This window comes from Uranotaenia lowii, chromosome 2, assembly GCF_029784155.1.
Source record: "Uranotaenia lowii strain MFRU-FL chromosome 2, ASM2978415v1, whole genome shotgun sequence".
Classification (NCBI taxonomy): domain Eukaryota; kingdom Metazoa; phylum Arthropoda; class Insecta; order Diptera; family Culicidae; genus Uranotaenia; species Uranotaenia lowii.
The window spans coordinates 377198871-377216229 of NC_073692.1; the positions used below are offsets into that span (position 1 = coordinate 377198871).

The 17359-nt window shown below is 35.6% G+C and overlaps 1 protein-coding gene across 2 annotated transcripts in view; it reads right to left on the minus strand.

The window, feature by feature from the left end:
* LOC129746506 (uncharacterized) overlaps positions 1-16052 on the minus strand; it is a 262794-nt gene extending 246742 nt beyond the window's left edge. The window contains exon 1 of one of the 2 annotated variants that reach the window (XM_055740181.1): positions 15003-16052. In XM_055740181.1, coding sequence (XP_055596156.1) covers positions 15003-15396 — 394 coding nt within the window. In that variant the 5' untranslated portion in view covers positions 15397-16052. Of the gene's footprint in view, positions 1-14975 lie in introns of both variants that reach the window. The other variant, XM_055740182.1, reaches the window with a different exon arrangement.
* Positions 16053-17359: the final 1307 nt, after the last annotated feature.

Genomic DNA, 17359 nt, shown 5'->3' on the forward strand with positions numbered 1-17359 from the left:
AAATCGGTTCAATAGTTCCCGAGTCCATAGGGAATAGACAGAAAGAAATTATTTTATATAGATTTGAAAAAAGAAGTCGCTTTTTAATAATAAGTTAATTGAAATAATTGTTAAGGGAGAATAAGGGAAAAAATATTTAGCAAATGCAAAAATATTCTACCTTAGTCAGCGATTCGTTTCTACATATGCAAAAAACGTACGAAAGTCTTCCAAACCTTCAGACATTTTTTTTTTCCAAAATCCCTCTTTCCAAAGGATGGGAAGCAACTTTTGCGGTGAAGGATATTGATTTTATGTCAAAAGCCGGGTCTTCGATTATCAGGGCCGGCCGGGTTCTCTTGTTTTACGGGTAAGATTGATGGGATTTTATTATTGTTCTTGTGTTGCTCGATTTTTTTTTGTTGCTTTGTTGTCTCTGGAGCCACCACCATATCGATGATGATATCTACTGCTGGGGTCTACCCCCTCCCTCAAAGTCATCGTCGTCGTCGTCATTGCGTTGCTTTTGTTGGCTGGCTGGCTGGCTTCGAAAGGTTTTCATGCGATAAGTGTCCGTATCAAAGATTGATTGGTTTACTGATGAGAAGTGAAAACACATGTTTCGTGGAAGGGCAATGTTAGTATAATCCAATCATAATCTCATGTTTTATTTAACCTTTAGACGGGGCAACGATTTAGATGTCAAGTTTAGATTAAAAATATACCGTGGGTTGTAAATCAATATGAAATAAATCATTTTTACTTACCTTCTTAAAAAATTTATGAAAATACTCAGTAAAGTTACAACATACAAGGAAGAAATTGGAAAGTAACGACTTGTCCAAACTAAACAAACAGCCATTATGGAGGGCATCATCGAATTAATAACTGATATCGATTGAAGCATTCTGGGTTTTACAAAGACCTTCCGATTGGAAGGAACTCAGAGGACACTTTCCTCATCATCAGCGAGGGGAATAGCTCGATATCGTCGTCGTCATAATATTAAACGAGCTGTTTTATGTAGTTGTGCTCTGTTTGCTTACTGTGTACTCTCTCTCCAGCCATAAATTCAAACAAACATTTGATCGGGAAACCAATTGACCGTTTACTTCGTATGATTTCAGTTTGATGTTGTGGCTCTTTGTTTGGAAGAAATGTTCATAGGCACATTGAACAGGGGATCAATAAACAGATTGAAACTGACAGGAAGCAAAAAATTTATTAATTTTAAAATTTAAAATTGCTAAAAAATCGAGTATTCTAGAACAACCATGTAGTTATGATTTATTCATTTTCGAACCTTTTTTTCTTGGAATGATCTTTCCAAAACAGATTGATACTTTAAAAAATTTGTTCAGATCTTTCCAAATCGAAAAGCTACCGATCCAAGAACTTAGTTTCAGAAAACTTCGACCCAAAAGAAGTAATTGAAACGCAGTCCGAATGGGCTTGGAACCTACGAACAGTTTATTTAAGAAGCCAGGATCATTTATGGTTGGCTGGCTAGTTGGGCAATGCTCATGTTCGCCTCGTTGCCGACTAACGATTCCTGGGGGGAGTTTTTCCACGCATTGTTACGTATTGACTTTCGGTCCCTCGCCGAGAATAAAAGGCCAGAAAAAAAAAGAGGCAGAACGAAGATTGTTTCTTTCAGTGCACCATTTTGTCAGAGTATCACAGCCTATAAAGGAATTACATTTTCCGGATTTTCCTGGTTCTGTTTCTGTTTTTACTTCTGTTCTGCTATCATTGGCACCCTACTGGAACTAATCTTGCAATTGAAAAAGAAGAGACTGTAATACGGTTCTCTGTCTTACTTACTGGGCATTGGGTACAGTTTTGTCTAACAACGGGATTATTACAAGCTTATAGCTGATTCAATTTCTGCTTTGAGTAAATTTTACCTCTTCCTAGCTAAATTGAAACAAAATTTATACCTTATAAGCCCTGTCAAAGGTATTAGTTTCGTTGCTTCAATAATGAGGATTTTTTTTCATTTCAGTCACTTTTATTTGATGGTATTATTTATTTTCATAAAAAAAAATTTAAGACTAATCTTCTGCTTTTCCTGTTTTCAATTTTCTACAAAAAAATGCTAGCAAGCAGCTCGCAGATTTAATAAGGTTTGAATGAATCTTGAAATTTGTCCTTTTTTGTCCATTTTTGTCATTTTTGTATTTTATGTTACTTTTGTAATTTTTGTAATTTTAATAATTTTTGTAATTTTAATAATTTTTATAATTTTTATAATTTTTATAATTTTTGTAATTTTTGTCATTTTGGTTATTTTTGTAATTTTTGTAATTTTTGTAATTTTTGTAATTTCTGTAATTTTTGTATTTTTTGTAATTTTTGTAATTTTTGTAATTTTTGTAATTTTTGTAATTTTTGTAATTTTGTAATTTTTGTAATTTTTGTAGTTTTTGTACTTTTTGTAATTTTTGTAATTTTTGTAATTTTTGTAATTTTTGTAATTTTTGTAATTTTTGTAATTTTTGTAATTTTTGTAATTTTTGTAATTTTTGTAATTTTTGTAATTTTTGTAATTTTTGTAATTTTTGTAATTTTTGTAATTTTTGTAATTTTTGTAATTTTTGTAATTTTTGTAATTTTTGTAATTTTTGTAATTTTTGTAATTTTTGTAATTTTTGTAATTTTTGTAATTTTTGTAATTTTTGTAATTTTTGTAATTTTTGTAATTTTTTGTAATTTTTGTAATTTTTGTAATTTTTGTAATTTTCGTAATTTTTGTAATTTTTGTAATTTTTGTAATTTTTCCCTTTTTTCCCTTTTTTGTCATTTTTTGTCATTTTTGTCATTTTTGTCATTTTTGTCATTTTTGTCATTTTTGTCATTTTTGTCATTTTTGTCATTTTTGTCATTTTTGTCATTTTTGTCATTTTTGTCATTTTTGTCATTTTTGTCATTTTTGTCATTTTTGTCATTTTTGTCATTTTTGTCATTTTTGTCATTTTTGTCATTTTTGTCATTTTTGTCATTTTTGTCATTTTTGTCATTTTTGTCATTTTTGTCATTTTTGTCATTTTTGTTATTTTTGTCATTTTTGTCATTTTTGTCATTTTTGTCATTTTTGTCATTTTTGTCATTTTTGTCATTTTTGTCATTTTTGTCATTTTTGTCATTTTTGTCATTTTTGTCATTTTTGTCATTTTTGTCATTTTTGTCATTTTTGTCATTTTTGTCATTTTTGTCATTTTTGTCATTTTTGTCATTTTTGTCATTTTTGTCATTTTTGTCATTTTTGTCATTTTTGTCATTTTTGTCATTTTTGTCATTTTTGTCATTTTTGTCATTTTTGTCATTTTTGTCATTTTTGTCATTTTTGTCATTTTTGTCATTTTTGTCATTTTTGTCATTTTTGTCATTTTTGTCATTTTTGTCATTTTTGTCATTTTTGTCATTTTTGTCATTTTTGTCATTTTTGTCATTTTTGTCATTTTTGTCATTTTTGTCATTTTTGTCATTTTTGTCATTTTTGTCATTTTTGTCATTTTTGTCATTTTTGTCATTTTTGTCATTTTTGTCATTTTTGTCATTTTTGTCATTTTTGTCATTTTTGTCATTTTTGTCATTTTTGTCATTTTTGTCATTTTTGTCATTTTTGTCATTTTTGTCATTTTTGTCATTTTTGTCATTTTTGTCATTTTTGTCATTTTTGTCATTTTTGTCATTTTTGTCATTTTTGTCATTTTTGTCATTTTTGTCATTTTTGTCATTTTTGTCATTTTTGTCATTTTTGTCATTTTTGTCATTTTTGTCATTTGTGTCATTTTTGTCATTTTTGTCATTTGTGTCATTTTTGTCATTTTTGTCATTTTTGTCATTTTTGTCATTTTTGTTATTTTTGTTATTTTTGTTATTTTTGTTATTTTTGTTATTTTTGTTATTTTTGTTATTTTTGTTATTTTTGTTATTTTTGTTATTTTTGTTATTTTTGTTATTTTTGTTATTGTTGTTATTTTTGTTATTTTTGTTATTTTTGTTATTTTTGTTATTTTTGTTATTTTTGTTATTTTTGTTATTTTTGTTATTTTTGTTATTTTTGTTATTTTTGTTATTTTTGTTATTTTTGTTATTTTTGTTATTTTTGTTATTTTTGTTATTCTTGTTATTTTTGTTATTTTTGTTATTTTTGTTATTTTTGTAATTTTTGTAATTTTTGTCATTATTAAAATTTTTGAAATTTTTGGTTTTCTTTTATTTTTGTAATTTTTGTCATTTTTGTCAATTTGGTTATTTTTGTTATTTTTGTCATTTTTGTCATGCCAAAAGCACTGTAGTATGACTTTAAGTTTTATAATAATTTTCTCGTTTTTCAACAAAAAAAAAATGCTCAGGAACGTGGATAAATACATAGGTTCTCCCATTTTCCTTGGAAAGAAATGATTTACTTAGAGACATTTAAAAAAATCAAAATATAAAAATTCAAACGAAAAAATAATCAAGAACAAGGTCGATATTGCTCTTGGCATAGCATAGGGGTACATAAAGCCATATGGGAAATTGACGGAAAGGTGTTATTGCAAAAAGAAAGAACTCAACCGGTACATTTCCTGCCTTTATGTGCCTCATATTCTTTTCACCAAATTGTTCTTTTCTGTTTTGCCGATGGCATGCAAATGCCATTCAGTTGTCAAGTTTAGAGATACCTACTCGAACATCCTACATGGCTTCTGCCTTGCTTCCGTATTTTGTTGCTGAGTCGTCCCGAGTAGTGGGATTTTCTCACCTTGCAACTCTCGCGCTTCCGAAGTTTGCACTTGAACAGTTTTTACAGCTTTTTGTTTTTAGCTGATTTTTCCTCGACTTAACCAGGAACCTGGAAAAGCGTTTCCATCCCATAGGTATTCTGGCATATGTACGTAGATAAATAGAATCGGTATATGTATGCAGGTGAAACATTTCGCCTGAAGGCAAGAGAAAATCAGCGTAAGTAGGAAGGTGGAGTAGAAGCATGGCTTATTTCGAGTAGAATTTGTATGCATCATCTACACCGTTCCGTGTGAGATTGTTGTCGGAAGCTACCCCGGTTGTGAATTGCTGTCTTTCCTGATGTACATCCCTTTGCGGAGCTCAACCATTTTGTTGCCGTTTGTGCGGAAAGGCTCAAGCTGAATTGTATCTCTACTAACAGATAGGTATATGTTCCTCTAAGAGAAACGCTTGGCAAATAGAGCCCGGTCATGATACCTACGTATGAACCTTCTAGTTGCTGTCTACCTTGCTCAGTTCCTGGGACAAGTTCGAGACGGAACTGACAAACTAATCCAATGCAGCAGACAGCAGCGTCGACGTTTGCCATATTGAAATACACAGCCGAAGAACGGTAGATTGACAGATTGCAGCAGTTGAGTCTTCCGCTCTATGGCAGAACAAATATTGAGCTATTTTACGCTCGTTTGACTTTCAATGCTTTTTGGGGATTTATACAGAGTGAAAGGACTCTTAAAATGTAGAATGATTTTCTTTTAATTTTCAAAAGAAATCAATTCAACCGGCTGACAATAGAAAAAAAAACTCTAACTTCTTATTACCACCACATCACCCTCCCATTCTCATCCCATTTGCTAATTCACTCAGATAGTGTACTGGGTAAGATATCGAACTTGCAAGCCAAGATGAGATGTTGCAGTAGTTCTATTCTCACTACACTTTTTTTGGGATTAATTATCCAATAGGATGAGAATCCCATAAAATGTTTATCTAGTTTCGCTTGAAGCTCGAGTCTTGATCTCAGTAGTGCTTTTCCAATCATATCATCTTTGGCATAGTACACTTTTCAGCGCATTTTCGGCACACAGATTTGCTAAATAAGCATTGGATTTTTGCAATCTCTTTCATGGGTGCAGATTCACACGAAAGATATATGCATCCCAGGCACAGCGGAGACATGGAACGATAACATGTTTTGATAAAATCTCGACTCAAGTCCAACTTCCTGAACAACGGTTTAAGGCTGCGAGTCTGCCTTCTCCAATGATGAGAAAATTGACCGTTTGCTCGAATTTTTTTGTCAGATATTCTGCGAGCTCTCCAGGTGCACATGGAATCGAACGAAACCCCATAATACCTAAATTACCTCAATTGCGTGATCATTTTCCCTAAACTTTTGACGACTTTTGATGATTTTGTGTTTGTGTGTATTGTGCGAGAACGAAAGTGGTCTCATCGATTAATTGTTGTTAAAAACGCAGGTTTTAGTGTTTGGAATAGAGTTATTTTTATTCAGGTTTGTTCGTCAAGTCCTCAAAGAACTACCCATTACACGAGCGATAGCTATTTGTCACTTTTCACTTCTCATGTTACCTTACCAGGAATGTACTTATTTCTCAATGAGTACTTTTATACTCTTACCCAGAATATTTGGCAACACTGTTGTGTTACCACGAACCCAATTTGGGTAGAATCGTTTAACCGTGTGATGATTAGTTTTGTTTGTTTGAATCAAAGCAATCGAAAGATTCCTTTTAATTCAACCACGGTAACTTTGTTTGTTTTGTACCGCGTTTATCTTCAATAGTTATTAGCAATCATCGGTTCTATTGGGCTTGGGCCTGCTAAAAACAATAAAGCTTGCTCTTTACTCTTACACAGATTTCCATAAGAATGACAACTAATTGGAGTGAAATTAGAGTGAAGGCTATTGCTTCTCTGTTTAACACATGGCAAATCTTATGTCCTCTGCTGAAGTTTTCGGGATCCTGTCCGAAACCGTAAGTATTAACACCTCCACTTAATCCGCATATTAAAAATGCTGAACAGCTTCGCTTTCGGTAACGCCTTAGTGAATGCAACAGCTGGCTGATCGTCAGTCGATATGTGCCGCAGAGAGAATCGATCTCCCTGATCTCTTTGCAGATGCTTCATCCACTGATGGGTCCGCGCATCTTCCAGGAACTAGATGCAAGGAAGATTGTCCTCCATTAACGTGAAAGGAGTGCTAACCACACCCAATTCACCCAGGAAGTTTGTTAACCACAAACCTTCCTCGACTACATGGCAAAGGGCTTCTATCTCAGCTTCGGTCGACGACAAACTAGCCGTCTGCTTACGTTTCGTTGACCACGCAGTAAGATTACCCGTAAATGGATCTGTGTTCGTGTTTCTGCGGTATACCGGTCATCGGCTTCAGGTCTCGCCAATGGGTATTCACCGGTATTTACTTAGTGCGCTAACCGCTGCACTGATATACGGCCTCGAAGTAACTGCAATCAATCACTCAAATCGTAGAATGGCTGCTCAGTGATAACCTCACTCCGTCCAACCGGAGTCTCGTTCTCTTTTATGGCTGCCATTTCCTTGTGGATGGTGGTCGTCCGGAAAAAGCAGTCCCTTTGGCTCTTCAGCTTGCTGACGATCCGAAGTTGCTCTTCCTCATAATCGGCTGCTACGTTAGCCACGTAGCGTTGAGTAGTTTCTCCTGTTTGCTGACTGCGTCTCTGGGTCGGTTCGGGATTGACGGAATCTTGATCATCATCGTCATCGCTACTCTCGTAGGCGCTCTCGTCTCGCCCCATATGCTGAGTGGCACTCACGCTTACTGATCGTTACGTAGCTCCACCTCACAAGAGTAACCCTCTTGGCAAACAGCATCTTCCAATCTCCGATACGGGCTAATCCTCCATTTGAAGCATCAATACCTGACTAATCACGGTTGCAAATCCCGAGAGTCCTCCTCCCGGCCGTCGGAAATGAAACCATGGTGCTAACCGCAGCGTGGCTCGTGTCGGCATCGAGAGTAACCCTCTCGGAACCCGACTTCCCGGCTTCGAACTCCAGTGGCACCTTCTGGCTGACCTGGAGCTTCTCGTGGCCTCTGTGCTGACGATCCTCTGCGCTGGTGGTCGCTTGGATCAGCCCATAACTGGTGACCACAGCGCACAACCAAAGCACGAAAGTAACCCTCTCGGCTATCAGCACCACCCAATTATTTCGGGGTGTTGCACCAGCTGGACCTGTTCACTTTTGCACAGCCCGGTTGCTGATCCTGAGAACCCTCCCGGCTTTCGGACGTGAGCTCACGCTTGCTAACCGCAGCAAGTAACCCTTTCGTTCCACGAAACTCCCCGGACTTGATCTCTAGCTGAACCTCCTGGCTGGCTCATTTCTCAATGAGTACTTTGATACTCTTACCTTACCCTAAAGTTGCCAGAATTTTTTCCACTCCCATCCGGGCCTAGCAATTCCGGGCATTTTTTCAAAAAAACCTGGCAAAATCCGGGCATGGATTTCAATTTTTCAAATCCAAAAACCGGGCAAAATTTAGGTGTTATTATATATAAAAGCAAAGAAAAAATGCAAAAAAAAAATGAAATTAATTTTTTATTTATGTAATTGCAAAAACTGTTTGGAACACTTAAATATTTAAAGGTTTATAAAAGTAAATCAGCGAAATTATTTGAAACAAATTTTGAAATTGTAAATAGTGAAAATTGTGAAAAAATCCGGGCAATATCCGGACTTTTTTCACGATATCCGGGCAACCGGGCCGGACCGGACTTTCTCGAAATTTTGCATCAAATATCCGGGCAAACCCGGATAAAACCGGGCAATCTGGCAAATTTACCTTACCCAGTATATCTGGCAACGCTGATGTGTTACCAAGAACCCAATTTGAGTAGTCTCGCTTAACCGTGTGATGATGTAAACATTTTTAGCGCGTTAATCATCATCACCTGTCATCAGTAATCATTAATCTATTGTTCTCGATTGCGAATTGGACATAGCAAAAGGAACCAAAACAAACAATTTTTTAGCTCTGCTTGTGGCAGCAGAAGTCTGCTGCTGTTACCTGATGCCGGAGGAAATCGTTAATTTCAACAATTGTTTTTAATACTTTTATATACATGCTCAAATGAACAAAAAGGTCTCTAAATCAAGAATTCCTAACATTAAGAAAAGTGTTTTTGAACCTTCTCGCTAAATTTGAAATACTCAGAGCCCGGCTACCTTTTACTCAGACGTCGCCACATGTATGAAGCAGCCGACGGCTGATCTTAACGAACTCAGAAATCAGCGGAAAGATTACTCAGACGGCAGGAAATTCGCCACTCAGAGAACTCGAGTGCTTGAAGGCGACAACTGAGTAAATGTTGAACAGTCTGTGCGAGGCGGTTGAACTTGGTTGGTTTTGTGCAGCAAAAACTTGAAATTTAACATGGTGAATATATTGATTTTAAAGGTAATTTCTAGAAGTTGAAACGGTTTTATTTATATTACAGAATCCTGCGACGAAGTGATGATGGTCCAAATAGATTTGCCATCTAGTACGGCATAATGGGTCCCGGCCCGGGAGACGAAACCAGACGGGCAAACAAAAATTCAAAAAGTTTGCGGATTTTTTTTTAAATAAAGGTGTATGAACAATATTTTGACTTTTATTATTCATCAATCAACAAATCCATCATTTGTCTGAATAATAATACAGATTTTAGTTATTCTAGCATGAAAAAAGCGGCCAAAAACCGCTTCAGAATTATTCGCGCATTCTGAGTAACCATGACTCAGTTGTCGCGAAAAGGGCTGTTAGTCAGTTCTGAGTAAAGGCCGTTTAGTCAGAACTGAGTAGGTGCGGTTTTGGCGACAACTGAGTAACCGCCACTCTGAACTGAGTAGCTGAAAGTTAGCGAGTTGATGACAGATATTTGCATTTTTTATTGGTCGTACTGCAGATACTACATCCCCTCCCTTTTTCCATTCTTAAATTTATATTTATTTCAGCACTTCTTCTTCTTCCTTTTACTTGAACAGCTTCAGCCCTTCAGCTCAGCCGTTCGGGGGTAGGGCCAGTAACTAAGACTATATGCCCTTATTTCAGCACACTTAACCTGATCTCTAATTTCGATGAATCAAGGACACATTCACTAATCTTGGTGTGGTTTGATCCACTGTGAACGTTTGGGTCTGACTACAAGATCTCCTACATTATGTTGTGTTACAAAATTCATTTGTATATTTTATGCCTTTCTCTCTTCTTAATTTATCATTGTTAATTGCTTGTTTTATTATAACCTTCCGCCAACTGCAAGTTCTGAAAATTGTTACTTTTTGTTAAGGTGGAATAGTTAGATCAATGTCTTCTCTTGTGGGAGAGTCTGAAACACAGTTCAAACCCCTTGACGTATCCCACAACTCTTCTTTGTTCTATATTCTTACAGTTGTCCAATTTAGAACTACGTGAAATCGATTCTTCAGTTATCTTCATGATTTTGTCAGACGACAATTCGCTTAATGAAATCTTCTTGCACTGTGGTAATTGAGATCGAATTTCGCCATGTCATCGAGTAATGGCAAGAAGTTCACTTACATAGACAGATTCATGTTGGTTTTCATCAGCTTTTCCTTTAGTTTCAAATCTCTAGTTGTCCATCAGATTGGCTTGTCGTAGTTTCTGTTGTTCAAGTATTCTTGAACACAGTAGAATATAATATTCATCCAAAACATACAGCTTGAAAACGATTAGCCGTCAGATGATCGGATTCACAACTGACTGGTCAATTATTTTCCTGATATTTCCTCCGCATAAAGCCAAAGTTTTAATTCATGATCCTCGAAGAATGCTATTTCCCGGTCATTTAAGCGTTCCCGGGAATCGGGAAACCCGGCAATCCTTTTCCCGGGAATTCTCGGGATCCCGGGAAAAAATGAAAAAGAAGATCTTAACACTCTACTGCATACGAAACCTTATCTATATGGATTGATTAATTGATTGATTTATTTATAGAGGCTTTAAATTATCAATATGGATTTTTTTAGGTTGTAGTATTGCAAAACATTTCAAACTTAAAAATTCAATTAGCAATTATCAATCCAAATACTCAAAAACTAAGCACTTTAACCGACAAACTTGTCTGATTCATGCTGCAAAAATTAGAAATATTTAAGAATTCAAGATTTTTTAGTATTTCCTGGGATCCGGAAATTCCCGATTTTTTTTATTCCCGAGAATTCCTGACCGGAAAAACCCGTGTTGGATACTCTTATCCTCGATACCTTTCCAACCGACGCACAGTGGTTCAAATCCCCAAAAAGCTGGAAAAAAGTCCATTTTTCAAATCAGCGACAACCAAATTTTTTGGTTGGAATCGAATCTCCAACATTCAAGGAACGTTATGATGCAATTAAATATTTTCTAGGACATTTTATACATCTTCTATGGAACAATCATGAACGACAAATTAAACACAAGAATTAGAAATAGGATTTTTTATTCTCAACCCAAAACAACGGAAAAAAGCATATAAATCTTCAAAAACTTACATATGTCTATACTGAAATGATATATTATAATCTATTTCGCAGTTTGGAGATGAAAAACGATCTCAATATCATGAACTAATAAAGTTTTGCTTGATTTAGAACCCAAAATTCGATGATAATTTTTTTTCCATTTGCTCTATTAATTTTTCGGAAACAAACATATAGCTTGCGCTGCCGATCGCCGTGGTAAATTATATACCGTTGGATAGGTGAAAGCCTTATCAAAAACATATCTTAAAATCAGTTGCTAGTTTTTTCTATTTTTTTTAAATACGACGTCTTTGAGTGGAACGCTGTTTGCTTCAAAAATTAAAATTTTAGAGTATTTTTACAGAGTCAACCAAGCAATGTTTGCTTCGATATATATATGCATCTTCACCATGAAACATCAGTTTTAGAATCAATATAACTAACCCAGAGGAATTTTTGAGCCCATAATTTATTTTAACAAAAATATTCATAAATAGTTGAAAAATATAAAATTTTCCAGTCTAATACTCAAACCCCGATTTGGCAATTATAGAAAAAAAAGCAAACTTTGGAAAAAAATTCAATTTCTAATTTTTTTTTAACTTTTTACTTATAATCTTTAACAAAACGCTTTTTAATAATTTTTTCCAACTTTGTTTGATTTTGAACCACTGTGCGACGTAGGATCAAACATCCGGTTCAATTCTTCCCAGCGAGTTACCTCACATCCTACACCATATTCAATAAAGGGTTATTTTAATGAGTTTAACATTGATTATTTATTAGAAATCGATATTGAGGTATCTTAAGACAATGGTCTTATACCTAAACTGAGAGGAGAGACAGTTAGAAGTCGACCAGCAGCTGATTAGGAGCAAAATTGTGCTGCTTTCTATTTTCAATAAGTGTTGAAATTATAACAACAAATGGTGATTAAACTATTTTTATCTTAAGGCATGTTAATTTTTTACCCTCTTTCTCTAGAACTAATTAAAAATAAATCAAAACTGTCAATCTTTATATTTTTAACTATTTCTTCTTCAATCAGGTTTTCACTAAATTACCACACTTTTAACAACTAAAAGCATCCACAATTCGAGAACCATGGACTTATTTGCCTCCAGCCAATGATTTATTTTCAACTGCATGGAAACTTCGAGTGTTTGCACACTTTGGGCAACTTTTCCCCGTTTTACCGATTCTCGGCAACAGTTCCCAAAATTCGAGAACAGTGCACTGTATCTGAGACACCTCCAGTCAGGATTTTTTTCCGACTGCCCGAAAACATCATATGTTTCTATATTATTTATGTAAACCTACAATAAATAAACTAGTTGTAAATAAAAAAAAAAACAAAACCTACAATAGTTGAGTATAAAAAAAAAACAAATCTAAAGTATATTTTTAACTGAAAACCAACTCTGCACTGAATAGAGATAGAGCTCTCATTGTTTGAGCAAAGTTTTTTATCTTGATAATACCTACAACTTTGTAGAACCAATTTTGTGTCTATCTTTTCATACAAAAAAGTTTATGTTTTAATTTTTATCGTTGAAGGCTGTGACTAATTTTCATCATTTTGTAGAATCTTGAACCTTCAGGATCCGTGGTTAAACTCAAGGTTATTATAACATAAGGTTCTCTGACTTTATCAGTAAGTAGGCGAGGAGAACGCGGTAAGGTTCAATGAGTTATTTTGTAGACATCGGTAAATTTTTTGACTGAGGGCTTTGTTGGTAGACAAACTCCACGAAGTCGGCAGACGCAAAACCAAAATGGCTGAATCGGGAATTTGTCATATCGTTACACCTCCTATATATATACATACCTTGGTAAAACTAATGAAAATCTTTAGTTGATATAAGATAAACATTCTACACGCAAAATAATTGAGAAATAAATTATACGAGATTTTTCGCGTAAACAAAGCTTTTGATGCATCACATCGATTCTACGTGTCCTTTGTAGTAGCTATTGTACTTCCATATAACTGACACATGAATTTCACGTAAAATCCAAGTGGATGGATTATAATTCTTTTTTTTTATGGTTTTCTCAAGCGTGTGGTAGTAAATTTTTGTTGGAAAAAGGGAATAGTTGTCAGCTAGCTAAGTTGCTTTTTTTTACTGTGAAAATGCGGCAACGGGTGCTGCAGCTCAAGATCATTCAGCGTCGGAGGGCGAACATTAGACTACTCTGGACGTTCTGCAGGACCCCGCTGCACAAGAAACACAAATCCGAGCGTCGAAAAGTAGGTGTTTTTTCCCTCGAAATTTAATTTAACTTAAGTTGTTGTTTCCAGCTTCGAGGAAAGCTCCTAGAAATTCCGCCGATTTTCAAGGTGTACGGTTTGTCAACGGAAATCATTTGGATGTGACTTCTCCGTCGCTGGCTGGCGAATACTTCAGAGAGCGGCACAAAAAATCGAAGAAAATTTATCCGCAGCAATCGAGGAGATGAGTCATGAAAATTTCAAGGGTGTCAGAGATGCTCCAAATTACCGGAATCCGTTCAATTTAGTATCCCAACGCAAATGGCAGATGACAAATTTGGTGCGAATTTGGCGAACAACGGTTCAAAGTGCAATTGGGAAAATAGAAAATTGTGGAAATAAATGTTATTCACTATAATTTTGTTTAATTTTCATATTTGTAAATGAATATGAATATAAAACAAAAGGAAAAAAAATCAAAAGCGGCCAAAATTTCATTTGTATACCAAAAACATTGCCAGTAGCTTTCATAAACATATCGTGTTGAACCCACTAGAAATTCACGTAAATTTTAGGTGACTTTCATGAAGCACCAATTCCTATAGGAGCACGTTTACATATTAATTTCATAGCATCTATGTGAAAATTAATTGGATAAAAATTATGTAGTTTTTCACGTAGCCGCTATGTGCAAATTATTTTGGGTGTAGAAATACCTGACTACTTCAATACTACACCTACGTAGTAGTTATACAGACGAGAGGTCAATCATGAAAGCTGGAGTAGGCCCATGTACAATGTCTTTTTTGTCATAACTCCTTGAGCAAAGTTCAGATATTTCTCCCCAAGCACGCTGTATAAAATGTTGTTCAATAGGTAAACCTCGGGAGTGTAACTTGTCTGACAAAACCTCTATCGGGACAACATCAAAAGCTCCCTTTATGTCTGGAAACCCTGAACGAACTGTTGCTTTTCTGCATATGCCAATTGAATCTCCGAAGAAATCAAAGCAAGACAATCGTTGGTCCCTTTGTCCCTGCGTAACCCTAATTGAGTATTTGAAAGAAAGCAATTAGTTTCCTCCCACTTAATATTTCTACTTGTCAAGTAAATGTGAGGTGTTATAAGATAAGTAGTTAATGAGTTTTTATTTTGAATCAGTCCAGTTATTTGTGGAAGAGTTTTAGGTTTTTATATAAGTTTGATATCCTCTAGAAGTAAATATGTTGTTGCTGGTTTACTGATTGAAGTATTGCCTATGTTTGTTTCATTGAAGTATTTGAAGGAATGATATGTTGAACAATACTACCTAATACGGTTGAATATAGAATCCAAACTACAATTCAATAGACAACAAACTATAAAGCATTCTCTAGTGGTTTGAACATTAGAACGATACATAATATCAACGATCTAATGGAGAGACAATCTAAATATATCGGAAACATGACCACAAATAAGGACAGATAGATACAGTAGATACAGTTCTAATCTATATGCATTCATCTAATGCTCTAGAGCTCTACATTACCGTTACTATGATTGTTATTGTTCTGACCGGCATGTTTCTGGCTGAGGGCCGTCGTCGTCAGCGGGTTCTGGGATCCATCGCCTGCGGAGTGTGCCCCGTGTCCGTTGGTATGATTGACCAGCCCATTGGCGATGAGGGCCGCTCCCTTGACACCGAGGGCCACCGACCCTAGGGGCGCATGAATGGTATGCTGCTGTTGTTGCTGCTGTTGCTGCTGCTTCTGGTGATTGCTGTTGTTGTCGGTTTGAATCGCCGACAGCGGAATAGCCAGACAATTGTTGCCCGGCGCTTGTAGCTGGATGCAATCCTGTTCCGACTTCGGAAGCGGCGAGTAGGCAATGATCGAACCCCGGCCAGAGGATGGGCTCACCCGATTGTACCTTCCCCCACCACCGGTCAACTTGTCGCTCATCTTTTCCATTGACCGCCTTCCGGCAACAGTAGTTGAAGCTCAAACGCGTTCCGCCACGGAACCTTCCCAACCCTTGCTTCGAGGTCACTTCCGCCGTTGGCCCGTACAAGATCCTCTATTTCCCCAACAACGACTACAACCGTAATCCAATTCGCACTCGGTTCAACAACTTCCGCTCCGTCGACAACTCTTATTTGCATTCTTTCACCTGCCGCTATGCTTGGCTTGGCTTGGCGATGCTTTCTTTTGCCCTTCAGCTTAAAAATATGCTGCCACACACTGCTGCCAAAGGGCCATTGCCATTGAGCATTTCACAACGGAACCAAAAAACGAAAACGCCCATCCAACAAACAACTATTTCCCGCGTTTCATACAAGCCAGAACGACCTTCCTCGGACCCACCTAGGAGGACTACCTAGTCGCGGCTGAATTATGCACACTTCCTCCTTGTCGTGGCTGCACTTTCACCATCATCACCATTTTATTATTATCAACGAATTCACGGGTTCACCTTGCACTTTTCCCGGGGACCTAGTCCAAGGCGGGTTTTGCTTTCTTATTTTATTATTTTCACACCCAAAGGACCACCTCGAACTTGGTTGGCTGCACTTTTATTCTATTTCCGTTCTAATTAGCTAGCATTGTTTTTTTCTTTAGTGAATTTGGTTGGCTGCGGATTGAAAAGCAAACTATTTGAATTAAACCTTTATCCTATGGGGACATTTCGTATGTACTTTCTCAGAATGAATCACGGTACGATATTTTTATCAAGAACCCTTTGTGTCTCCTCGTAAAATGTTTTTGAAGTTCACTGTTTGTTATTTTTAAATATACATATTATTATGAAATGATTTGAAATAAACACTACAACAACCCTGATAAGATTCATAGTCACGCGGTATACACTTAATCAAATTCTGTTCTTATTAGGTAAAAGTGTTATATTATTTTGATATTATCATTTTATCATATTTATTTAGGTATAGAGTATTATTAATATTTTTTTTAAGTTTTTTTTTCATAATGTTGATCATTTGATTTATATTGCATATCTTTGTCCCCAAAAACATACCAAAACATTTTGTTGAATAAGGCAAAATAATAATCAGATAAATCCGGAGACCGTAACCTAGTGAAAATAAGCCAGACATCATAATCGAGAGAGAGAAAAAAAAACAGAATGCATAATAAACAGAACACCCAAACAGCACAAACAAAATGGAACAACCTTTCCTTTAGGCCCCAAGTGAAATTGCTCAATTATTTCGTATTTACATACTAATATGGTGCCTTCCTTTCTATCGTTTTCCCTTTGGATACCGATATTTTTTGTATTAGACTGGGGCGTTACTTTCCAAATTATGCAAGAAAAATCAGGTCTTTATTCAAACAACTTCATAATAACAAACTTTTTAGTAGGGAATTGAATAAAAAAAAACTTTAAATAGTCAAAATTGTTTAAGTAGGACTCAAATATGGGTTCGATTTTTAAGCAATTTTATGAAATTTTTTCACCTTTTTTTTATTTTTAAAGTATTAACTAGGGAAAATAATGGTATAACGAACATCCGGGACTGAATGGATAGCCTGAAAATCAAGTTTTAAGGGGGGGGGGGGTGTATAATTGCCAGCTTAAGAAGGACGCTTATTTAACCATAGAAAACAGCTATGAAACATGAGTTACTACATTGTTTTGGGTTCACATATCTACTAAAAAAGTCTATTTCTTAACTGCCCGAAACTTGAAAAAGTAGATGAAAAGTTTAAAAATGCATTTTAAAAAATTTAGCTGAAGACTAAAAATCAGTCCCTGTAGGGGCATAATGAGAACCCCCTAGGACAGTATAAGCACCATTATTTGGGCACGATGAGCATTTTCTGCCGTACAATCAAGCAGCGAACTTAACTCGATGAAGTGAACTGAATTATAGAGTCACAGCTTGATTTGTTTCATATGACGAGTTGGCCTAAC